Source organism: Ovis aries, chromosome 17 (assembly GCF_016772045.2).
Source record: "Ovis aries strain OAR_USU_Benz2616 breed Rambouillet chromosome 17, ARS-UI_Ramb_v3.0, whole genome shotgun sequence".
NCBI classification, from domain to species: domain Eukaryota; kingdom Metazoa; phylum Chordata; class Mammalia; order Artiodactyla; family Bovidae; genus Ovis; species Ovis aries.
The window spans coordinates 46,411,385-46,437,368 of NC_056070.1; the positions used below are offsets into that span (position 1 = coordinate 46,411,385).

Here is a 25,984-nt window from a genome sequence, read left to right on the forward strand (position 1 = left end):
GAGTTTAAATGGTGGGGCCCCCAGGTCAGGGGGCTTGGATTGGAAGAGCCTGGGTCACAGGAGGGACCCTGGGGGGCTCAGGGTCAGGGTTGCCCAGGGATTTTGTCCTGGTTGTGGGTTAGGGCCTGGTTCAGGGGCTCCAAGGAGGTCAGGGGGGCCTGGGTAAGGGCAGTGGGGAAGGCCAGGAGTCAGTCCGCATCTTCCCATGGCAATGACTTGTGTGCTTGGCAAGGACCCCCTGTGACAGCTGAGGCCTCCCCAGCCATGTGTCCCCATCCCCCCTTTCTAGGTTACTATTTCAGTGAGCACAGCAGCATACACCCCCATCCACCTCCCCCTCCTCGCCCTCCCCTACTTGAAGGAGAGCATCAGTGAGAAGAATCAACTCCAGCGGGAAACAAGTCCAGAACCAGCCTCTGGAGGACAGCTGAGCAAAGCCTGGGGCTTTGCTTGGTTTTAAAGTGTGAGACCGACACGGTACGCACAGGACACAGGACACAGTCTTGACCTCATCCAACCCTGGTTCCCGCCTTTGTTAAGACAAGATCCAGTGTTTGGTGTGGATGAGACAGCACATTTTGGGGTTTCAGTGCAGCAGGAGCTCTGTAGAGGTGTCCCATGTCCTAGCTGCAGTCAGGGTGAAGATGTGCCCATGTTTCCAGAGAGAGTGCCTTGTGGACAGTGAGCCATTTTGTTTTCCTTTGAGGCAACATCCAATTGTCATCTTCTGACTCGCATTCCCTGAAGGAGCAGATTCCTAAACCAGAAAGATGGGTACAGGTCCAGTTGTGAGAAAGGGGTGAGTTCCAGAAAAGGTGGCATGATCGAGGGCAGGGCCATGCGTTAGTAGGTTCAGCCTGCAAGCCTGGGACTTAAGTCGACTGCAAAAAAAAAAAAAAAAAAAAAAAGCACACAGCCTGAAAGTTGAGAATGATGTTTTATTTGGTGGCTTTACGGAGGATGTAAGTTGGGTACAGCCTCTTAGATCGCTCTGAGGGACTGCTCCAAAGAGGTCGGGGAGCAGCCAGGATGTATGAGTTTTCGCTAAAAAACAAACGTAGTCCAACACTGAAAGGTTAATGCTCATTAGAAAACCAGACATCTCAATGATTTTTGTGATTGTCTAGGGATGGGAAGATGAGAGAGTCAGGGCTCAGTGAAATTATTCCTTTAATATGCACCTTAGCTATCCAGGGCCAGTGTCCTGCTTTTCTCCACCCGAGTCCCCTCAGGCTGAGTGCTGATGACTTGATTGTGGGCAACATGCATTGTTTACTAGGGTGGCAGGCAATATATATTTTTAATTGAGGCATAGCTGATTTATGATGTTCCATTAGTTTCTGCTGTACAGCAAAGTGGCTTAGTATATGCACATATATACATTTTTTTAAAAATGCTCTTTTACATTATGGTTTATCACAGGATATTGACTCTAGTTGCCTGTGCCGTACAGTAGGACCTTGTTGTTTATCCATCTTACATATACTAGTTTGCATCTGCTAACCCCACACTTGCAGTCCATCCTTCCCCAGACCCTCCGCCTTGGCCACCGCAAGTCTATATGTGAGTCTGTTTCTGTTTTGTAGATTGTTTGTGTCATATTTTAGATTCCAAATATAAGTGATGCCATACAATATTTGTCTGACTTACTTGCCTTTGTAAGATAATCTCTAGTTGCATCCATGTTGCTGCAAATGACAGTATTTCGTTCTTTTTAAGGGCTGAGTAATCTTCCATTGCACACGTACCGCGTCTTTACCCACCCTTCTGTCGATGAATACTTCAGCTATTTCTGCATCTTGGCTATTGCTATGAACATAGGGGTGCATGTATCATTTTGAATTAAAGTTTTCTCTGGATATATGCCCAGGAGTGGGATTGCAGAATCCCATGGATGGAGGAGCCTGGTAGGCTGCAGTCCGTGGAGTTGCGAAGAGTCGGACACAACTGAGCAACTTCACTTTCACTTTTCACTTTCATGCATTGGAGAAGGAAATGGCAACCCACTCCAGCGTTCTTGCCTGGAGAATCCCAGGGACAGGGGAGCCTTGTGGGCTGCCATCTATGGGGTCACACAGAGTCGGACACGACTGAAGCGACTTAGCAGCAACAGCGTGGTAATTCCATTTTTAGTTTTTTGAGGAACCTGCATGCTGTTCTCCATAGTGGCTGCACCAACAGTGTAGGAGGGTTCCCTTTTCTCCACACCCCATCCAGCATTTTTCATTTGTAGACTTTAATGATAGCCATTTTGACTGGTTGTGAGGTGATACTTCGCCGTGGTTTTGATTTGCATTTCTCTAATAATTAGTGACATTGAGCATCTTTTCATGTGCCTGTTGGCCATCTGTATGTCTTCCTTGGAGAAATGTCTGTTAGTAGGGATGTTTTTATCAGAAAGCCATGTCTGATATAAACTGGAGATCCCTGGATAAATAAATAAAGTACTTGCCACAGGACCCAGGAAGCTGGGAGTGGCTCTGATGCTTTGGTTGAAGGGCAACTGCTAAGAAGTTTCTGTCCTCAGTGAGGAGACCAGTGTTCCATAGTGAACAGCTTCCTGTGGCCACAGCTGCTTTGTTCAAAATACGGTGACACGCTTCACGCACACCCACTTGACGCTCGTCAGAAGCCCTTACTCCAGTAGTCAGACTGCAAAGCAGAGTAGTGAGCAGAGTATTTTGGGCAACGTCTCAGCAGAGGTAACATCAGCCATGCAGACATCCTCTTTTTGGGGAGAGGTCTCCTGCAGATCTAACCTCAAGGCAGAATTTCCCTGTCCAGTTCCTGGGACCATGATGTGTGGAATTGGGATGATCCCTCCAGCCGTGGGCATCTCCAGGGCTGTTCAGACTGGGCACTTTTCATGAACAGACACAGTCCGCCAAAAAAGTGAGTACTTGCAGCAGTCAGACCACCCGCCATGCCACCCACAGGGGAGAATTTGACTCTGCTCGCTTCCTCCACCTCTAAGAGGATGTGCCTTCCTATTGGTTTGTCATTTTTTTCATGATGCAGAACACAGTCAGGGCAATGGGTGGAGAGAAGAAGAGACAGGAAGAGAGGGGAGCGGCTTGCGTGTTGAGCTGATTCTAGCACATTCCATGGGAGGGAAAACTAGGGTGAAACTCGTGAAGAAACAGGATAGAAAACAGAAAAAGACCCAGGGGCTGCTGCAGTAGTTGAACGGGAGAGTAAACCAAGAAAGAAGGACTCACAATTTCCGGAAGCTGGGTGCTAGGAAGGTTGCCAAAACCTTGACTCCCTGTCCACTGATGCCGAATAGAAATACGGAGGCAGCATTTGGAGGAAATAGAAAAGAGTGGCTTTATTCTTTTTGCCAGGCAAGGAGGAGAACACAGGAGGCTATCACCTCAAGAACTGTGCCTCCTTCTCTGGGGAATAGGGAGAGGTTTTATATCCTCATGAAGGTTTTGCATTTTTTTTTCTTTTTCAAGATTTCAAAACAACCACAGCTGGCATCGGGCAACTCAGCAGCCGGGTCTGGTATCCCTGAAGTTATCAGCCTGTACTTTCTTTCTGAAATGCAGAATGCTACAAGAGAGGGTAGCGGGAGAAGGATGCCAGGTGCAGTGTATAATCTAAATGGAGTCAGAGTAATTAGCTTTATGATGGACAAGTCCAGCTACAAGTGTGTGTTAGTAGTAGTAACAGCTAAGGAATAATCAAGATTGCATAACTCTTCCAAGACTGTTTGGCTGGTATGTGCCAAAGGCTGTTCACTCCGTTCTGTTTTTGCTGTAACAGAAAGGATATTTTCCAGGGGAGGTGGGCTGGGGTAGGGAGTCAGTGAGAGGTGTCTAAGTGTAGAGAATTGGGTTCAGAAGGAAAGAAGATGCTCATAGGAATAGCCACAATGTCTCCAAATCTGAAACTCTTCCAGAATAAATAGTAGATTTAACAAGTAATTCAACAAGATTGTTATGGTTTATGAATGAAATGCCTGAAATCTTTTTCTAGAAGCATGACTAAAGATTGGAATTCCTTTTTATTCTGCCTGGTTCATGAGGAGCATCTTCCACGAGGGCCCTGGCACCCACATAGGTTACACTAGGCTAGGCTAAGTCATTTCAGTCATGTCCAGCTCTTTGTGACCCTATAGACCAAAGCCCGCCAGGCTCCTCTGTCCATGGGGTTCTTCAGGGAAGAATACTGGAGTGGGTTGCTGTGCCCTCCTCCAGGGGATCTTCCTGACCCAGGGATTGAACCCGCATCTCTGACGTCTCCTGCATTGGCAGGTAGGTTCTTTACCACTAGGGCCACCTGGGAAGCCCTAGGTTACACTGCTGCTGCTAAGTCGCTTCAGTCGTGTCCGACTCTGTGCGACCCCATAGACGGCAGCCCACCAGGCTCCTCCGTCCCTGGGATTCTCCAGGCAAGAACACTGCAGTGGGTTGCCATTGCCTTCTCTGTAGGTTACGCTAGGAGCTCTTAATTCTCTGAATTTGCACAACAGTTAATGCATTTCTTTTTCTGTGACTTGCCACACTTGACTTTATATTTGCATTGTGGAAGAAAGAATGAACTGATTTAAGGATAAACCCCAAGGCCTAGGGACACATGCAGGGGGACTGGGGAGTGGGGTCGTGGGGTTTACATCCCAGTCTCCTCACTGCAGCGCATCCTACTCATCTTTTTACCCCCATGATACCTGGGGGAGTTCCCCCAAGGAGTCAGCAGAGCCATGATAATTATCTAGGCAGAGCCGTGATAATTATCCATCTCCCAGCTACAGAGGAGATTGATAATCTATTGATAATCTATGACCATTGCTTGTAAGCAAGATTCACCAAGGTCTCTGTGACCGTCCAAGGGATGGTTTATTTATTTGCAAAGAAGAAAGGGGCAATGCGGTGCAGGCAGTGCCTTCTAATCCCACTCCCCTCACCCTGATAGGACCCTCATTTGTTTAAAATCCTGCCTGCGTGCTCTTTTGATGCATCTCTCTTTCTCTCTCTCTCTCTCTTTTTGCCTTGTTTGTTTATTTGGCTGAACCAGGTCTTAATTGTGGCATTCGAACTCTTAGTTGTGTCGTGTGGGATCTAGTTCCCTGATCAGGGATCAAACCCAGGCCTCCTGCATTGGGAGCTTGGAGTCTTAGCCACTGGACCAACAGGAAGTCCCTCTTTTGATATATTTCTGATTAATTAAGGTTGATGCATCTGTAGGAAAGGAAGAGTTCAGAGAAATAAACATCAGTGTAACATGTGGTCCTCATTTGAGCAAAATCAAAGGTAAATGTTTTTGAGCTAATCAGATAAATATGACTATGGAGTGCCTGTGAGATGATTAATTTTGTTGGATGCAACACAGACATGGTATTATGTTAATTACAAGTCTGTGTCAGTTTTAGGAAAGCAAATGAACCTATTGACACAGCAGAAACAGATTCGTGGACACAGAGAACAGACTTATGGTTGCTAAGGGATTGGGAGGAGGGAAGGACTGGGTGTTCGGGGCTAGCAGGTGCAAACTACTATATATAGGATGGATCAACAACAAGGTGCTACTGTATAGTACAGGGAACTATATTCAATGTCTGGGGGTGAACCCTAATGGAAAAGAATATGGAAAAAAATATATATATATAAAAATTACTGAATCAGTTTGCTTTAGAGCAGAAATTAACACAACACTGTAAATCAATTTACTTCAATAAAAAAGATAACAAACAAAAAAAGAGCACAGGGAACATCCTCTTCTCCGCCTCTTTAAAGGACTGACAGCCTGAGCAGCAATGCCTGGGCAGTATCTTGTCTTGCAAGACATCAAAGGGGGAGGGAAACCCTCAGGCTTGTGAAATGAAAATACCTCCTACCACATCAATAAACAAGGAATGTCACAACCATCAGCGATTTCTGGCCTCCAAATGTGAATGGAGGCTACCCAAGCTGCGATCCAGCAGATGCCTCCATCCCTCACAGTGATTGCTGAGGAGCTGGTGAACAAGCAGCCTTGCAAGAAGCAAGGTGAACAAGGAAACATGATTGGCCCCAGATAGCTGAGGTGCATGGGAAAGGAGTGAATTCAGTGAGCCCAGAGGCTGCCGTCTTCCCATACATGGAATGCTACATTCCTTAACTTGATACCTGATCTTTGATGTTCACTGCCTGCTCCCCTTGTTGCAAACTTGTATATAGCCTCCTGCCTCCTTGAAGCAGTTTTCTCAGAGCTACTGAGATGCTGTCTGCCGGGCTTGGAGCCCTAAACATTCCCACCAAATAAAATAACTCTCTATTTTCAGGTTGTGAACAGGCCTCTTTTAACTTCTTGCTGTCTTTTACTTTCTCTCCCATTGAGTTCTAAAAAACAAAAAAAATCCAAGTGATTGTTCTCAGTTTGGGAGGAATTCCTAGTTTGGGCACACGTAGATATCACAGTCATGCCTGTGAATAGGTGGGCTTTCTAAGTAAAATGCATTAATGTGGGCTCAGCTTAGGGAACTGGCCCAGGACACCCTGAATCACAGCATCTGAGTCTCATCACTGTCCTCCCCAGTTCCATGAAAGCCCACTCAGGAGGGGTCTGAATTAAGTGTTGGCTCCCCAGGCCTGCATGAGGGGGCACTGGACGGGATTTCCTGTGAGAGAGAAGAGTATCCTTGCCTTTACAACACTGTGTTCGTCTCTGGTGAACCACAAAAGAATTCAGTGTACATAGACATGCATGTATATATTCCCTTTCATATTCTCTTCCTATTTCCTATTCCTATTTGATATTCCTTTTCCTATTCCTAGTCTATTCCTTTTTCATATTCTTTTCCTGGGTGTTTACTATAACACACAGTTGCCTATACCACACAGTAAGATCCTTGTTTATCTATTTGATATATAGTAGTGTCTATCCGCTAATCCTGAACTCCTAATTCATCCCTCCTGCCCAGCCCCTTTTGGTAACCATAATTCTTTTCTTATGTCTGTGAATCTGTTTCTTTTTCATAAATAAATAAATTTGTGTCATTTATTTAGATTCTGTATATAAGTGATATCATATTTGTCTTGTCTGAAATACTGTGATCGTTTCTAGGCCCACCCATGTTGCTGCATTATTTCATCCTTTTTATGTGAGTAATATTCCATCATATATATATATATATATATATATATATATATATATACTACATCTTCTTCATCCATTCCTCTTTTGATGGACGCTTAGGTGACTTCCATATTGTGACTAGTCCTGCTATGAATATAAGGTTGCATGTATATGTTCTTTCCAAATTAAGAGTTTTCTCTGGATATACGCCCAGGAGTGGGATTACTGGTGAAAACCCAGCCTCTTTTCTTTACATATAGTGTATACATATTGCGTGTGTATGTGTACATGTAGGTACACATTTATGTGTATGGTGTATGTGTATGTATATGTATACATGTGTGTTTATATGTATGTATATGCATATATGTTTATATGTATGTATATGCTTATGTGTATGTGTACATATATATATGTTTTCTTGTTGCAATAGGAACTGGTTTACAATTTCTTGGTCTCTGAATCTTCCCACATATTTGTAGCTACACATGACACCCAACATTTTCCCCTGTCCTGAGTCTTTCTGGAGGCCCCACCTGAGTCTATCTCACCATGATTGGAGGTGTCTGGAAGTGACCTTACCTCCTCCCGGATCTTTCCCAGGCACCTTGAAATTCCCTCACAATCTCTCTGGGAATCACCTTTCAGAGGCCACGTCTCCTGTCTTCACGCTGGGTTAGGGATACACATGGGCCCTGAAGACCTCGGGAGAGAGCTGTAAACCACTGAGGGCTGTGGGGCCCAGTTGAGGCCAGTGGATGGGGCAGCCCCTACTGCGAGGAGTCCGCACACACTCACTCCTGCCTGCAGGGCCACCGTCCTGGCCTTCACGGTGCAAGTCCCTTTTGCTCCTCTCTGTGGCCATTGTCATGTCGCCAATTCCCATTACCCAGCACCCAGTGCTGTGCCGGGAACAAAACATGTGCTGCCTGGTGGCAAAGAGCCCACTGCCCGATGTGCAGCAGTCAAAACATGAGCCCCAAGGTTTGCGGCAAAGAAGGGGTTTGTCTGCAAGGCAGCCAAGTGAGGTGACAAGAGAGCAAGTCTCAGGTCCTCCTCCTGGAAGGTGAGGGACTGGAGCACTTAAGGAATGAAGCATAAAGCAGCTGGGTGGGACCAGGTGTGGGGAGTGTAGGGAAAGGTGATTGAAAAGACGAGCATCATCGTGGCTCTGTGCAGCCAAAGCTAGGTGAAGGTGAAGTCGCTCAGCCGTGTCCAACTCTTTGCCACCCCGTGGACTGTAGCCTACCAGGCTTCTCCGTCCATGGGACTCTCCAGGCGAGAATACTGGAGTGGGTTACCATTTCCTTCTCCAGGGGATCTTCCTGACCCAGGGGATCTTCCTGACCCAGGGATCGAACCCGGGTCTCTAGCATTGGAGGCAGACGCTTTAACCTCAAAGCAACATTCAAAAACAGATGCGCCTAGCACCGAGGCTGCCCAGGTGGCTTAGTGGTAAAGGATCAGCTTGACACGCAGGAGACATGGGTTTGATCTCTAGGTCGGAAAGATCCCCTGGAGGAGGAAATGGCTACCCACCACAGTATTCTTGCCTAGAGAATCCCATGGACAGAAGACCCTGGCAGGCTACAGTCCACGGGGTCACAAAGAACTGGACACGACTGAGCAACTGAATAGCATAGCACAATCTGAGGGCAGAGTTCAGCCCTCGATGTCAAAAGGTCACCAAGCGACACACACATGCCCCGCTGGAGGGTGGTTGGTTCCAGCCAGTCCTAACCAGATTCAGCTTGAAATTGGACACAGATGACTCCAAATTCCTGAGGCACCATTCAAGGCAGCATCTTCCTGTTCAGGCTACGTGATGTTTGGAGGAGACGCATGACCTTGATCGGTAAAGGCAAGTGAAGTGGATTTGATGAATCATTACCCCTGGTTTCAAGCCCAAAGAGAGGAAGGCGGTCAGCAGAGACAATGTGCATCCCCTCCGGGACTGAAATGACCGAGGTGGCTGCTCGCTGGTGGTGCTCAGCCAGCAGTACTTCCAGCCCTGGCTCTGGACGCAGGGCTGTAGCCCAGCTGGGGCGGGGCTGTCTGAGGACATGACTCGCCCCTCTCGGTCATCACAGAGCACCGAGCTGAGCTCCGTGTGCTGCACAGAAGCTTCCCACTTGCTAGCTATTTTACACACGGTGCTGTGAGGGTTCTCCGTCGTTCAGTCGTGTCTGACTCTTTGTGACCCCATGGACTGTAGCCCACCAGGCTCCTCTGTCCATGGAATTTCCCATGAAAGAATACTGGAGTGGGTTGCTATTTCCTTCTCCAGGGGATTTTCCTGACCCAGGGATTGAACCTGTGTCTGCTGCCTAGCAGGTGGATCATTTACCACTGGGAAGCCCCATACATACATTAATATACGATATTTGTTTTTCTCTTTCTGTCTTACTCCATTCTGTATGACAGTGTCTAGGTCCATCCGCATCTCTGCAAATGACCCAGTTTTGTTTTTAATGACCGAGCAATATTCCGCTGTATATATGTACCATATCTTCTTTATCCATTCGTCTGTCTACTAGTTTCTTGCAGCCCACACTGAGTGTTGGCCATGGTAGGGGATGGCAGACGCCCCCAGGCGTGCGTGCAGGTCCTCTGTCCCTTAAGAAGGGAAGGGCAGCCTATCATGGCCTCAGGGAAGAGCCTGGGAGCGGAGTCAGTTTGCTGAGGGTCCTGGTTGCTGGGTTGCTGTCAGTGCCACAGCTTGTCCCACATTTTAGTGACGTCACATAGCCCGGGGGAGTGGCCACATAGCCCGGGGGAGTGGCCACATAGCCCGGGGGAGTGGCCACATAGCCCGGGGGAGTGGCCACATAGCCCAGGGGCGTGGCCATATAGCCCGGGGGAGTGGTCACATAACCCGGGGGAGTGGCCACATAGCCCGGGGGAGTGGCCACATAGCCCAGGGGCGTGGCCATATAGCCCGGGGGAGTGGTCCCCGCCTGGGGTCTTAGAGGGGATCATGTGGAATTGTCAGGAGTCCTTTTCAAAATGCTAAAAAACCTATCAGAAATGATATATTTACCTGAGATAAACAGAAATGATTCATTTATTTATTCTTTTAATCAAAGGATCGATATTTATGGGGCTCAAAATTTATAGGTATGATTGTTCTTTTTCATCCAATTATTGCCCATTTCTAACAGGTTAGTATCTTCAATTTTGACTTTATAACATAGGTATTAAGAGAGGTTTTTTTTTTTTCTTTGAATATGCAAGGGGAGAGGTTTGCTTGTTTAAAGAAAACTGAGATCTCAGAAGGGATGTAAAAGGACTTTTAAATAAATGAAGATAGACATCATAATTCCGGGTGGAAAGACTCAATATTTCAAGAGTTAATTTCCCTCCAATTAGTTTTGAAAATGTTGCCCAGTGTATCTCAAATTCATCTAGGAAGATTAAAAAGGACATTTTTGCCAAAAAAGAAATATAAGGGAAGGACTTGCCATAAATAACGGTGAAGTGTGCTGTGACAAAGTAATAAAATAGTTACTGTATTGGTGGCAGGATCGATGAGACCCACGGTGGAGAATAGGAAGCTGCTAAGATATCGGTCTGAATGGAACTTTCCAGCAAAGAGTGTTAGCAGAACTTGATAACCTGTTCCTCTCCAACCCTGTGCCAGCCCGAGTCCACTAGAGTGGACCTTCCTTAGACTGACCCATCCATGAATCAGAGCTAATGATATTAATAATCGTCCCTTCCTTGAAGAGTGGGGATTGATTTTAAAAATATGAATCCTTTTGAAGGGTGCAGATAGTAAGCTTCCAACAAGTGTTCTCTTTTCCACTCTATTTTGAGTTCCTCTCCATCTTGCACAAACTTAAAAAAATTTTTTTCTTTATTTTAATGTTTAATTTATTTTTTAAAATTATTTATTTATTTTTGACTGCGTGACGGTTTTTTTTCTCTAGTTGTGGTGAGCAGGGCTCACTCTCTAGCTGTGGTGCACGGGTTTCTCATTGTGGCGGCTTCTCTTGTAGAGCTCAGGCTCTAGGGCTCAAGGGCTCAGCAATTGCGGTGTATGGAGTCAGTTGCTCCACAGCCCAGGGATAGAACCTGTGTCCCCTGCATTGGCAGGTGGATTCTTATCCACCTGGTCCAGGGAGGCCCCACGTGTTGAGGGGCAGCTAAGCCCATGTGCCACAACTACTGAAGCCTGTGCTTGAGAGCCCGTGCTCTGCCACAAGAGAAGTCACCCCAGTGAGAAGCCCGCACACCACAAGCAGAGAGTAAGCCCTGCTCACCGCATCTAGAGAAAGCCCATGTACAGTAACAAAAGATCCAGTACAACCAAAAATAAATGAATAAAGTTTTGTTAAAAAGAGAGAGAAACTCCCAAGAATGCATGCAGTGTCCAGGTCGTGGGTCACTTTCCCATCTCTGTGCCTGCTAAGCTGGCTAGAGAGATGGGATGGTGATGCCACTTGGGCATCCTGGTGCCCAGAGCTGGGGAACCCCCCCCCCAGAATGCACAAAAAATGCACACAGCATATTGGGTGTGCCTCCTCCCTCAAATCAGAGTGCCATTAGTAGAAAAGAGAAAATGCATGCTCAGGAGGAAAAATCGGGAGGCCTTCACTAGTGGAAACTCAAAAGCCAGCAGCCTCCTGGGTGAGACTCATGTGGTCACCGGAAGCCCCAAACCCAGGAGGCCCTGCACTAGGGGTTCAACATGCCGCAGTCTCTTTGTCCTGGGGCAGCCGTGACAAAGCATTGCAGACTAGGCGGCTGAACTAGCAGGAATGAATCGTCTCACAGTGCAGGTGCCGCAGGGCTGGCTCCTTCCGGGACCATGAAGGAGACTGTCCGGAGCTTCTCTCCTCGGCCTGCAGATGCCACGCCTCCTCCCCCCGCCCGCTGTGTTCCCCATGTCTTCATGTGTCTCCTTCCTGCACCCTGTCTGTGCCTGAATTCCCCCCTTTTCATAAGGACAGCAGTCATGTTGGGTTAGGGGCTCACCCTACTCCAGACCTCATCTTAACTGATTCCATCCACAAGGACCCTATTTTGAAATAATATCAGATTTTGGGGGCCCTGGGTTTTAGGGCTTTGACGTACGAAATCTAGGGGGACAACCTAGCTCATAACGTCTGCCATCTTATAATTCGTAATCATTTTGTCCTTGAGTGGGTGTCTTGTGGGGTCTGATGGGACAATGGAGTGAGTGCCGTGGGCTTGTGTGCCCTCAGGTGGTCCCTCTGCCTCCCTGGATGGGTTCTCAGGTGGCCACGCCTCACCCCCAACACCCTGCACACCTGTGCATTCAGTCGTGTCCGACTCTTAGCGACCCCGTGGACTGTAGCCCGCCAGGCTCTCCTATCCATGGAATTCTCCAGGCAAGAATGCTGGAGTGGGTAGCCACTCCCTTCTCCAGGTGATCGTCCCAACCCAGGGATCGAAGCCAGGTCTCCTGCACTGCAGGCAGATTCTTTAATGACTGGGCTACCAGGGAAGCGCCTGCACACCTGGCCCCTCCCCACCAGCCTCCACTCTGATGCCCAGCCTGCTGCCCTGTGGCCCCCGGGGCTGGGCTCTGCACAGGGTGTCAGGGTCAGGCGCACACACACTGCAGGGCCTCAGGGGGGCCTGGCAGTGGCTGGCAGGTGAACCCTCACCTGTCCCCTGTCCAGGCACCAAGTGCACCCCTACATGGAGGATGCCAACATCTAAGGGGGCACCATCCAGAGTAGGCTGGGTTATTGGGTCCATGGAAAGAGGGACTGAGTTTCCTGCCCCCTGGCCAGGTCTAGAGACTGGGTGGAAAGTGGGCTGCGTGCTGAGTCATGGGACAGGACCTCCCAAACCTGTGCAGACCTGTTCTCACCATGAGAGTATTTTCCTGTCCCAGGAAGCATGACATTAAATAGTGAGTAAAGATGCCCTGATCAACAACAAGGTCCTACTGTATAGCACAGAGAACTTCATTCAATGTCCTGTGATAAATCATAATGGAAAAGAATAAAAAAAAGAATGTGTGCATGTTGTATAACTGGGTCACTCTGCTGGACAGCAGTAATTAGCACAACATTGTACGGCAATGTATGTGCTCAGTCGTGTCTGACTGTTTGCGACCCCATGGCCTGTAGCCCACTAGGCTCTTCTGTCCATGGAATTTCCCAGGCAAGAATACTGGAGCAGGTTGCCATCTCCCCCTCCAGGGGCTCTTCCCCACCCGGGACTGAACTTGCATCTCCTACAGCTCCTGCATTGGCAGGTGGGTTCTTTACCCACTAGTGCCACCTGGGAAGCCCTATATCCTTTACTCGGATTCCTTGACTGTTTATATTTTGCCCCCATTTCTTTATCATTTTATCTATCTATCTATCTACCAGGGATCAGACCCATGTCTCCTGCAGCTCCAGCATTGTCAAGCCTTAATTAAAAAATAATGAATTAAGAGACTAAAAAATAAGACACCATGACGGGTTGATAGGGATACCACACAGGTGGGGCAGTGTTATAATTTAGTGCCTCTAACAACCCTTTTTCTGTTCCCCACTTCCATTTCACACTTAGCCCCACACTTCATAGAGAAGCCAGAGGGAGGAGCTGAGATGTCCACGTGACAGGTCATGGGAAGCCACTGAACAGAGAAGCAACACGCAGAAGCTGACGAGGAGCCTGGGTCCTTCTGGGGGAACCACGTTGCCCTCTTCCAGACAATGCCGCTGACCTTCTCAGTGATGGCTCTCCCCTTCAAGTTCTCTGTGTATGATCTGTAAAAGCAGAGACTGGAACCTCTCCTCTGAGTCTGTGGAGGGTCTTGCCAAAGATGAAGGCATGGGCTTGGGAGGAAAGGAGAGATACAGATGTGTTTACAAGGAGGCACTGGGCAGAACCAGGGGACCAGCTGGGTATCAGGGATGAAGGACCAGGTATCTCCATTGAGCGAGATGCTGGGATGGGGCCCTGGCTATGGTGGAGCTGAAAACCCTCCTGGGGATGTATTTTCATTTGAACAGGGAGTTGCCTGGCTTTCTCTCAAAGAAACAAGTCTTGAACAATACACTTCCAGATGACATCACCCACTTCTTTCACTACCTTCTCTGTTGATGAATAAGCTTGATTGAGTTCAGTTGAATGATTAGTTTTCATAAATTCTGAGACACGTTTCATTCCATCATTGTCACTTCAATGATGGTATCTTTCCTTGACTCTGCTCTCTTCTCTGGGCCTTAGTCTCCCCATGGGTAAGAAGGATGTTGGGTTAGCCAGTGCCTGTGGAGTCGAGGAAACTTCTAGGGTGCTGACACTGTAACCCATGGAGGACGTGGAGCTGACCCTCTGTGGGGGTAGGGGGTCCATTCCAGGAGGACACGTCACACTCCATATTTGTTGCTTATCCCAAAAGCTGAAGGTATTGAAGCTTCATGACAACATCTGCAGATCAACAACTTTTGACCAAAAGTTGCCCTTTTGGGAAACCTGTTCAAACCATCAATGCCCCGGGAGTGGGCCCATCACACTGTCCTGGGAAATAACAAGAGGAACTTCTCTTCCAGGGATGTTGAACAGCCACAGCTCATGTGGTTTTAAAAATGCACTTAGGCAGAGAAAGACTAATATCATATGATGCTGCTTATATATGGACTTTTAAAAAAATGGCACAAATGAACTAAATTTACCAAACAGAGTCACAGATGTAGAAAACAAAACTTATGGTTACCTGAGGACAAGAAGGAGGAATAAATTGGAAGATTGGAATCGACATATACGCACTGCTGCTGCTGCTGCTGCTGCTGCTGCTGCTAAGTCGCTTCAGTCGTGTCCGACTCTGTGTGACCCCACAGACGGCAGCCCACCAGGCTCCCCCTGTTCCTGGGATTCTCCAGGCAAGAACACTGGAATGGGTTGCCATTTCCTTCTCCAATGCATGAAAGTGAAAGTGAAAGTGAAGTCGCTCAGTTGTGTCCGACTCTTAGCGACCCCATGGACTGCAGCCTACCAGGCTCCTCCATCCATGGGATTTTCCAGGCAAGAGTGCTGGAGTAGGGTGCCATTGCCTTACTATACATAAAATAGATAACTAGTGAGAAACTATTATATAGCACAAGCCTGGGTTTTCGCTGCGATTTGCTCTCATGGTCTGCAGAGCCTTGAATGAGCAGCAGAGGGCGCTCTGTCACAATCCCTGAGTCCAGGCTCTTTGCCCAGCTGTGGAATGTGGCTTCTTTTTCTCCTTGGTAACTGTTTTCTTAAAAACTCTGGGTCAATAGAATCTGTGTCAATCAAATCCCATTTCTCGCTGACCTGTGCGACCCTTTAAGAGCTGTTTATCATCGTTTGTGAAGGCGGGCCCCTTCCGACTTCAGGCCTCCAAAGCTCGCAGTACATGAATAATCCGCAGACAATGGTTACCTGTAGGACGGCACCGTGGAAAACATCCCTGCCGCGACCGCTTTTGTAAACTGGAGCCTATTCAGCCCTGTGAAGGATCCCAAGACAGCAGGGGACTCTTTGGTCAATAGGTGGAATAAAACACTGGGCCAGGGCTTTCATAATCGCAGCCTCCTGAGAAGGCAACGGGAGGGAGTTTCCCACAATGCTTAGTGGCTTCTCCTAATCCTATTGGAAATGGGGAGGGGGGCCATGGGGAAAAGGATACCTAGGTGACCAAAGCAGGAGCCAGTGATTTAGTGATGAGCTTGTCCGCAGGCCCTGAGGGGGTCTGAGCCCCTGTGGAATTCCCAACATTCAAGCCACACAAACAAACCACCTGTGCTCCGGGCTCACTCTGCCTTGGCCGCCGTCTTGTTAATAATTCTCCCTCGGGGGAAGCTGAGGTCAGCCAGGTGGTGAAAGAGGGTGACCTGGATTCTTTAGTGATATCATGTCCTGAGAGACTGGACCCAGGGCTTGCAGTGCTGATGTGTGATGGGGTTATGCTATTCTTGTGGACTGGGGGGCAGTGGTCTGGGCAAGCAGCAGCACAGACTATGAGAGCGCTGGGATGCCCCTCAGTCCACGGAAATAAAATAACTCCAGCCCATGAGCTGCAGGAGAGGGTTGGCGTGGGGCTGGATGGGGGAGAACTTGAGGCTCTTTTTAAAAATGTAACTACACTTGATTCACAATATCTTGTTAGTTTCAGGTGTACAGCCAAGTGATTCAGTTATAGGTACATGCCTCGTGGCTCAGCTCGTAAAGAATGCGCCTGCAATGCAGGAGACCTGGGTTCGATCCCTAGGTTGGGAAGTTCCCCTGGAGAAGGGAAAGGCTACCCACTCCAGTCTTCTGGCCTGGAGAATTCCTTGGACTGTATAGTCCATGGGGTCGCAAAGAGTCAGACACGACTGAGTGACTTTCACCTCACTTCACCTACATACATACATGTTTGCATGCTTGCTAAATTGCTTTGTTTGTGTCCGGCTCTTTGCAATCCTATAGACTGTAGACCGCCAGACTCCTGTGTCCATGGGATTTTCCAGGCAGCAGTACTGGAAACTGGGTTGCCGTGGCCCTCCTCTGGGGATCTTCCCAATGCAGGAACCGAAACTGCATCCCTTGCAGTTCCTGCATTGCAGGCGAATTCTTTACCACTGAGACACTGGGGAAGCCCTATACACATGTATATGTTCTTTTTCAGGTTCTTCCCCATCATAGGCTATTACAAGATATTGCGTATAGTTCCTTTGTTGTTTATCTCAGGCTTTGCTAGTGGTTCAGACAGTAAAGAATCTGCTTGCAATGCAGGAGACCCGAGTTCAGTCCCTGGATTGGGAAGATCCCCTATTTTATATATGGTAGTGTGTATCTACTAATCCCAAACCCCTAATTTTTCCTCCTCCCCTTTTCCATTCAGTAACCACAAGTCTGCTGTCTGTGTCCATGAGACTCTTTTCATTTTATAAATAGGTTGATCTGTATAATTTTTTAGATTCCACATATAAATGATATGATATGATATTTGTCTTTCTCCTTCTGACTGACTTCACTGAATTTGATCATCTCTAGGCCCATCCATGTTCCTGAAAATGGCAGTATTTCATTTTTTATGACTGAGTAGTATTCCATTATGTGTGTGTGTGTGTGTGTGTGTGTATACATATATAAAACTTAAGATTCTTGATGGTGATGGTGCCCCTCAGTTTGAATGGTTGAACTTGAGTTACCACCCAGGTGTGTGGGGGGAGGGCTGTGGACGGCTGTCAGAATCAGGGTGGCCCTCACTGAAGGAGTGGGTGCTGGAGAGGTGAGGGGAGGTGCCAGGGGAGGAGGGGTGACTGAGCCCCAGAGCCATTAGTCTTGCTTGAGGAACCTAGTGTACAAAGGGGAAGAGTTGCAGGCAAGACCCCATAATGCTGACACTCAGAACTTAGACAAGAAAGACAGATCAAGATAAAGAGACTCAGAAATCTGCTTGGTCAGAGAGCGAAAAAATGAAATAATGTCAAAAAAGGAGTTCTCCCCATTAACAACTTTTAAAACATTTTTTCAAACACATAGAAAAGTGAAAAAGTTGTGCCATCAGTATAGGTCTGCCCACCATCTAGATTCTAAAATTAGTATTTTGCTGTATTTGCTTTAACATAATTTTATCCATTATACTATCCATCTATGAATTAATCTTATTATTATTTTAAAATTAGAAGAAGCTTTTCAAACTCCAAAAGACCATACAATTGAAAATTACCCATTCATGTTAGTCTCCTAAAGTCTTTTCTACTCTACTGGATAAAGTGAAAGTGTTAGTAGCTCAATCATGTCTGACTCTTTGGGACCCCATGGACTGTAGCCTGCAAGGCTCCTCTGTTCATGGAATTTCCCAGGCAAGAATATTGGAGTGGGGTGCCATTTCCTTTTCCAGGGGACCTTCCTGACCAGGAATCAAACCTGGATCCCTGCATTGCAGGGGGATTCTTTGCCATCTGAGCTACTAGGGAAATACCCATTTGGGTAAAATGTGAAATGTAGATCAGATCTTCCTAATGGTAAAAGTCATAGCAACCAAAGTTGCTCACAATTAAATAACATTGTTTCAAGAGAGCTGCTATGAGCTCAGGGTAATGAAACAGGGTCTAACTGAACAGACTCCTGAGAGGTGCAACCTTCCCCATCGATATTTACACTGTCCTGTATATAAGCCGCTGTCCTCCGGGCTTTCCATGTATGGGCTCATCCCAAGCTCACACAAGCCAGGAGCTGTACCAGTGTACAATATGATTCTTACCATACAATCAAAGAAATTGAGGCACAGAAAAATTAGGTGACTGGCCCGGGGTCAAACAGCTGGTTTGTGGCTGAGCAGCACTCACTGCCCCCTTACCCTGACCCCAGCAAATTAAAGCAATGAGTTACCATTGTTTTACATACCATGTTGGCTATGATTTTTAACATATGATACTGCCAAACATTGGTGAGGATGTAGGGAAAGAGGCGCTGTTCATGGGAATGCCAATTGGTACTTCCTAGAAGGCAATTGGGCTTACCCTGGTGCCTCAGACAGTAAATCCTCCTGCAGTGCAAGAGACATAAGAGATATGGGTTTGATCCCTGGTTTGGGAAGATCCCCTGGAGAAGGGAATGACAACCCACTCCAGTATTCTTGCTGCCTGGAGAATCCCATGGACAGAGGAGCCTGGCGGTCTACAGTCCATAGGGTCACAAAAGAGTAGTACAAGACTGAGCGACTAAGCACAACACACACACACACACACACACACACACACACACACACACACACACACACACACACAGAAGGCAGTTAGACAAAGAGAATCCAAAGCCATAGAAAAGCCTACAGTTGGTGGGTCTAGGTGTTTTGTTCCCAGGAATAAATTGCTATGAAAGCATAAAGATGAGCAAGCAGCTTTATTTCCAAGAAAATCATGCAGAATTAAGTGAAATATCAAATAATGGGAGGCAGATATTACATAAGTTACAGACTGTTATAACGATGACAATATTCAAACAGAATGGATTAAGGGAAAGTGTGAATTAAATAGAACCAACCAGGTTACAGAATAGAATCTAGGGAAAACAGAATGAAGTAACAGTAATCTTCCCCTAATGTAACATGTATAAGACGATACATATGGTAAATATAATATACATGAAATACACATAATAAAATAATATCACAAGATAAACTGGAAAGTTGGTACCAAAAGTATGAACAATGGTTATTTCAAAGTGGGGCTTTATGGGTGGGAGAGGCTTGTTTATAGTTGGGACTCGTCTTTGGGCTATTTTTGTATTTTCTACAAATGTCAAGCAAAAATGTGTGAAAGTGAAAGTCGCCCAGTCGTGTCCACCTCTTTGCGACCCCATGGACTGCCAGACTCCTCTGTCCGAGGAATTCTCCAGACAAGAATACTGGAGTGGGTCCTGTGCCCTTCGCCAGGGGATCTTCCCAACCCAGGGATCGAACCCATACCTCCTACATTGCAGGCAGATTCTTTACCGTCTGAGCCACCAGGGAAGTCCAACCACAAATGTACCACCTTAGGAATCAGAACGTCATCCCTCCATTCCCACAATCAATATAAAGAGAATGTCACTGGCTCAAAATCTCTTCTTGTTTTTGAGAGCAAGGAAATTCTGGGATGAAGGGGGAAGAGAACCAGTAGGTGGCGCCAGAGGGTAGCTAGTGTCTAGAGCTGCAGCAAGCGCTGGTAGGCACAGCCTGACCCGGGAAAGTCTCAGGTACTTGGAGAACTCAGGTGCCATCAAGCACTATTTACAATAGCCAAGACATGAAAGCAACTTAAATGTCCATCAACAGGTGAATGGGTAAAGAAGTGGTACATATACATGTACTGGAAGTACATTTGTTGGTTTTTAAAATCAAACTTCTTTATATATGCATATGCATATACTGGGCTTCCCTGGTGGTGCAGTGGTAAAGAATCCTGCCAATGCAGGAGACACAAGAGACGGGTTTGATCCCTAGGTCGGACAGATTCCCTGCAGGAGGGCCTGGCAACCCACTCCATTCTTCTTGCTGGGAAATCCCATGGACAGAGGAGCCTGGTGGGCTACAGTCCATGGGGTTGCAAAGAGTTGGACATGACTTAGCAACTAAAGAACAGGAACAATGCATATATTAATATATAATGTATAACTTAACACACATATATGATATAAATAAATCTCTTCTCAGATATGTATTTAAAGAGAAATACACATTTTTGACCCCATAATTCAAGATGACATTTTAAACAAATTGCTAAATGGAGAAAGTTTCAACTTTCTCTCAAAATACAAGTGGTAGAGCCTCAAAGTCAAGATATTTGGAAAGGCTTCCTTTTGCCCACCAAAGAGCCATGAATCTCAGATATCCTGGGGGTATGGCGTCCAGAACAACTGTTTGTGACCATTGTATGAATTGTCTTATAGTCAGCAAGTGATGCTGTAAGATTTTTACCTGCTCCCAGGACAGGTTGTTATATATATACAGGGATTTTACTTTTTTTTTTTTTAAAAGCTACACTTATAAAATTGGTTGGAGCATTTGGGTGGATGTGTAACGTGTAATAACTTCTCCAGTTTGAAATAGTAGAAAATAGGATTCGGAAAAGCAATTTCCCACTGAGCTTCTGATTTTTTTCAGTATTGTTGAGACTTTAAGTGAAAAATGCCTGTACAATGGAATGGAGTATATGTTACAGTTGAAAAATAAATCCTTGAGTCCTTGACATCAAATAAAGGAAATAAAATATACACATCTGTGTGTTTTGAAGGTTGTCTGTCTGATTTTGTAAAGCAAGGACTAACCAGGACTCTGTGTGGGACTGAGACCCCCCAGGCCCCTTGAGAAACAACCAAGGCAGGCTGGGGCGTGCACTGAGTTGGTTGTGATAAACCAGCTCACAGCACATTATTATGTTAACTTGCATTTGTAGACAAATGTTGTTGATAAATATGGATATTCAAGTCTATGAAAGTATAATGGGATACCCTCTGATGTGAAGCATAAAATCTCTCGAGTTACTGTATAATGATCTTCTTTCTCTCCAAAGGCAGATAGAATAAATAGGCTGCACAAATTGACTGCTGTTCTTGAGCACAAATCATAGACTTCTCTGTTCCCCTCCACTACATGGGCAGCCTGTAGGTGGGAGGTAGCAGTCAGCAACTGCTGCATAACAAACACTCCCAGGTCTCCAAGTCACAGAAGATTGCGAGTGGCTTCTCATATTGGGGCATGCAGGTCAAGTGAAGCCTGGCAGAGTGGACTGGGCATGCGTGGATGGTTCTGCTTCAGGCTCAGAGTTCAGAGGGTGCCCTGTAGGTGTCTCACTCTGGGGTTTGGGCTGAAGGAAAGGATACCGCCAAGGGCATGGTCGTCTTATAATGGAGCAGAGCCTGCACAAGGCGAAGGCCAACTGTGTAAACATGCTCCATGCATCTGATGCAATTATACCTCCTGATCCTCCCAGGATTGCTGTCTGTGATGTCTTTCCCCTGGTGTCCCAGGATCTGATAAAGTGATATCCATTCCTCGGATGTCCCCAGGATTCCCCTAAGTCATGCCTGTTCCTTGGTATCCTCAAGGTTTTGCTAAGTGATCCCCATCTCCTGGTAGCCCTGGATCTCTTTCAGTGAGACCTGTCCTCCTAATCCATCATCCACCACCAGACCTCTGTGGAGATGCCCATTCCCTGGTGCCACAGGAATCTCTGTGCAATGTTACCTGCTCTATCAGATACACTGGGCTCTTTTTCTACTTTTACTGGGAGCCACCCATTCTGTCCCCCATTCTTCCATGGCCATCTCTGTGCAATCTATGATAAAAGCATTACAAAGCTTCAGGGGCCTCTTGTCCTCTGTAATCTATCTAGAGAAATGTCCAACTGTTTGGGTGTTTTGGAATTATAATGTCTTTTTATTTTAATTTTATTGAAATATAGTTGATTTACAATGTTGTGTTACTTTCAGGTATACAGCAAAGTGATTTTTATATATATGTGTGTGTGTGTACATATATATGTCTGAATCAAGAATATATATTATTTTTTAAATTGAAGTACAGTTTGGGGCTTCCCAGGTGGTGCTAGTGGTAAGAATCCACCTGCAATGCAGGAGACATAAGAGACATAGCTTTGATCTCTGGATCAAGAAAATCCCCTGGAGGAGGAAATGGCAACCTACTCCAATATTCTTGCCTGGAAAGTCCCATGGACTGAAGAGCCTGGTGGGCTATAGTCCATGGGGTCGCAAAAGAGTTGTACACAACTTAATGACTAAAAAATGACAACAACAATAGTTGATTTACAATGCTGTGCTAATTTTTACTGTATAGCAAGGTGACTCAATTATTCACCTATATACATTTTTATTGTATATTCTTTTCCTTTGTAGTTTATTCCAGGAGGCTGGATATAGTTCCCTGTGCTATACAGTGGGACCTTGTTGTCTATCCATTCTAAATGTAATAATAGTTTGCCTCTACTAACCCCAAACTCCCAGTTTATCCCTCTCCCCACTCCCCTCCTCCTTGGCAATCACAAGTCTTTTCTCTATGTCTGTGCATCTGTTCTGTCCTGTAGATAGGTTCGTTTGTATCATAATATCTTAACCCAGATGGACACTTTGCAGCTGTATTTGACCTGCAAGAAATTAGCTATTGACTGAGCAACATTCACATTGATGTTTCATCCTGGTGCTCGCTGTCTCTTTGCTGTTTCTGCTCCCAAACATCTGTTGGCTTGTCCTATCCCAGCCTATGGAGTCTGGTTGCTAGTGTTTCTGAACAGAGGCTGGACACTCTTCTGTGTCCTGAGTCAGGCTGGGGAAAATCTATTTCCGAACTAGTCTCCCTCTTTGGATCTGTCTTGATAAACGAATCTTCACACATAGCCTCTTGGCTATTGTTTACATTTGCCATTCCCTGTGGAGTTCTGGGTTCATAACTCCTCTGAGCGTGATCCTTATGATGATCCTGTCAGCTGGTTGGACAAATAGGCGGAAGAGCTGCCGGCAAGGCAAGAAGCATGTGTGAGCAGCTGAGCAGTCAGGGGAAGGTAGGCTGGGGCAACTCATCCTTTATTTATCAGTGTAATGGAAATCCTTGTTCAAGTTTTAAATATACTTTATGCTGGGGTCGCATCTTAAATATATCTGCAGTATATTAATAATTAAGCAAAAGTGAAAATATTCAGTTTGGAGAAGGAAAGTAGGAATCATCAGCCTTACGCAGAGAACACTCCCCATGGGAGCTTTGTCAGGCATGAAGAATGAAGAATGAAGCCCACAGTTTAACTGAAAATTATTGTGGCAGGGAGAACAGGAAGGGACCCCCAAGAGAACAGAATGCAGTATATTTTATCATAGCTCTTCTCTGGAGCCTAAGATACAAAAAGGAAAATAAGATTTATTTTTATGACAATTAAAAATTGGTTTGAAAAAAGTGATAGAATACACAACTAACAGTGTTTTAAACAAATAAGGCTTTATTTTTTTCTCACCTGAGAAGTAGACAGTTGTTGGCCATGATTTAATGACTCAAGGCTATCAGGACTATCATTCTGAGTTTCCTGGGGGTTTCCTCATGATTGTAAAATAGCTGCCACAGCTCCAGCCATCATCTGTATTCAGGACTAGAAATAGGATGAAGGATAACACTGATCTCATCTATTCCCCTTTAAGAGGAAAGCAAATGTTTTTTTCCAGAATTCTTCCCTCCTGACCCCAGTCAGCACTGCTTGTTGGCCAGAGCAGTATAACATGGTTACCTTCAACAGACTCTAGGTACATTGCCACCTAAATTAATCAGTATCCTGTTTATATAGGAAAAAAGGGATGAATGGATATTAGAAAAGATTAGCAGCATAAGCCAGACTGGTCAAACCAAAATTTGCACAAAATTCGGCATCTCTCTTCCTTTGTTTTAGAAGAACTGCCATGCTGTGTCTCATCTGGGAAAAGGACAACACACTCTACAAGCCTGCTGTCCACCAACTCCAAAGGCCTTAAATTCCGTGGAGAAACTCATTCCCGGCAGCAGGTGCCCAGGGAGGCCATCCTGGGCGGGGACCCAGAAATCAGTAACTGGGGGATGAGAAGGGGGCGCCAGAGGGAACAGCATGGAGACCTCAGGGTAAATCCACTTTGTATTCCTGGCCTGAAAAGAAATGAACCCAGAGGCCCTGAGCTGCCAGGAATGAGTCAAAAATAAGAGCTCTGTCCTTGGGGGTGCTTTGGGGGATTTTTGTTCTGCATTAAAAAAATTCTTATTTTAACATAATTAACATTTGCAGAAAAGCAGCAAGAATAGCATAAAGAATGCTTTTATATCCTTTACTCAGATTCACCGATTGTTTATGTTTTGCCCCATTTCTTTATCATTTTATCTATTTCTCCATCTGTCTATCCATCAATCATTATCTCTCTTTATCATCTATTAGTCATCTATTTATGCGCACGCGCACACACACACACACACACACACACACACACACACACACATCAGGCTCCTCTGTCCATGAGATTCTCCCAGCAAGAATGCTGGAGTAGAGTGCCATTTCCTCCTCCAGGGGATCTTCCCGAACAAGGAATTGAACCTGCATCTCTTAGCATCTCCTGCATCAGCAGGCAGATTCTTTACCACTAGCGCAATCTGGAAAGCCCCATATCCTTTACTCAGATTCGTCAACTGTTTATATTTGCCCCCATTTCTTTATCATTTTATCTACCTATCTGTCCATCTACCTGTCCATCTATCCTCCATCTATCATTATTTCTCTTTATCTAGCATCTATCCATCATCTGTTTAGACACACACACACACACACACACACACACACACACACACACAGTGGGACAGAGAGACAGATTTCCCCCAGAACCATCTAACTGACAGTAAATTGCAGATATATTGTCTATTTATCCTACACTATTTCAGTGTGTTTTTTCCTAAGAACAAAGACATCCTGTTCCAAGGCCACAGTGCAATGATGTGAAGATTTAACATTGATGAACCACTAGTATCTAATCCACAGCCCCTATGCAGACTTGATCAATTGCCCCCATAATATCCTAAACAGTCATTTTCTTTCCTGGTCCAGCATCCAGTCCAGGATCACATGTAGGTTGCCATTGCGTCTTTTGATCTTCCTTTAATGCAGAACAGTCCCCAGGCCCTCCCAGCCTTGCATGACCTTGACAGACAGACCCTGAAGACTCTCCCTCAATTCAGGTTTGCTGATGTTTCCTCGAGATTCCATTCAGTTGTGTGTTCTTGGTGTGGTTGTTGCTCACATAATGCTGATGTGGTTTCTTAGGGCGTCATCCAGGACACGCGTGGTTTTGGCTTGTCCTGATTTGATGTTAATTTGGTTGCCTGGATAAGGCAATATCTGTTGGAGATTTTTCACACTAAGGTTACTATTAATATCCTCCCCTTTACAGTTAGTAAATAATTTGTGGAGAGACACTTTGAAGCTGGGCTTCCCAGGTGGCACTGGTGGTAAAGAACCCACCTGCCAACGCAGGAGACAAGAGACATGGTTCTGCTCCTGGGTCAGGAAGATCCCCTGTAGGAGGACATGGCAACCCATTCCAGGGCTCTTGCATGAAGAATCCCATGGACAGAGGAGCCTGGCAGGCTGTGGTCCATGGAGTGGCAAAGAGTCAGACATGGCTGAAGCAACTTAGCATACATGCACTTTGAAGCTATATATATATCCCATAACTCATCCATATAATAGGGCTACATGCTCCATAACGTAAAACAATTTTTAAAAAAATAGTGGTAAAAGTCACATAAAGCATACTACATTAACCATATGTAACTGTGCAGTTCAGTGGCACTGAGTCCATTCACACTGGTGTGCACTTCTCACCATCATCCCTCTCCCGAATTTTTCACTTTCCCAATCTGAAACTCTGTCCCAATTAAACACTAACTCCCCATTCCCCCTCCCCACCCCTCAGCCCCGGCATCTACCAATGTACTTTCTGACTC

At 46.0% G+C, this 25,984-nt stretch overlaps 1 protein-coding gene across 3 annotated transcripts in view; it reads left to right on the plus strand.

The window, feature by feature from the left end:
• STX2 (syntaxin 2) overlaps positions 1-25,984 on the plus strand; it is a 78,855-nt gene that overhangs the window by 42,274 nt on the left and 10,597 nt on the right. For 2 of the 3 annotated variants that reach the window (XM_042234487.2, XM_015101569.4), the window contains one exon: positions 23,913-24,171. The exons of the other annotated variant lie outside the window; for it this stretch is intronic. In XM_042234487.2, the coding sequence (XP_042090421.1) occupies positions 23,913-24,080 (168 nt within the window). In that variant the 3' untranslated portion in view covers positions 24,081-24,171. Of the gene's footprint in view, positions 1-23,912; positions 24,172-25,984 lie in introns of those variants that run through there. 3 annotated transcript variants of the gene reach the window in all.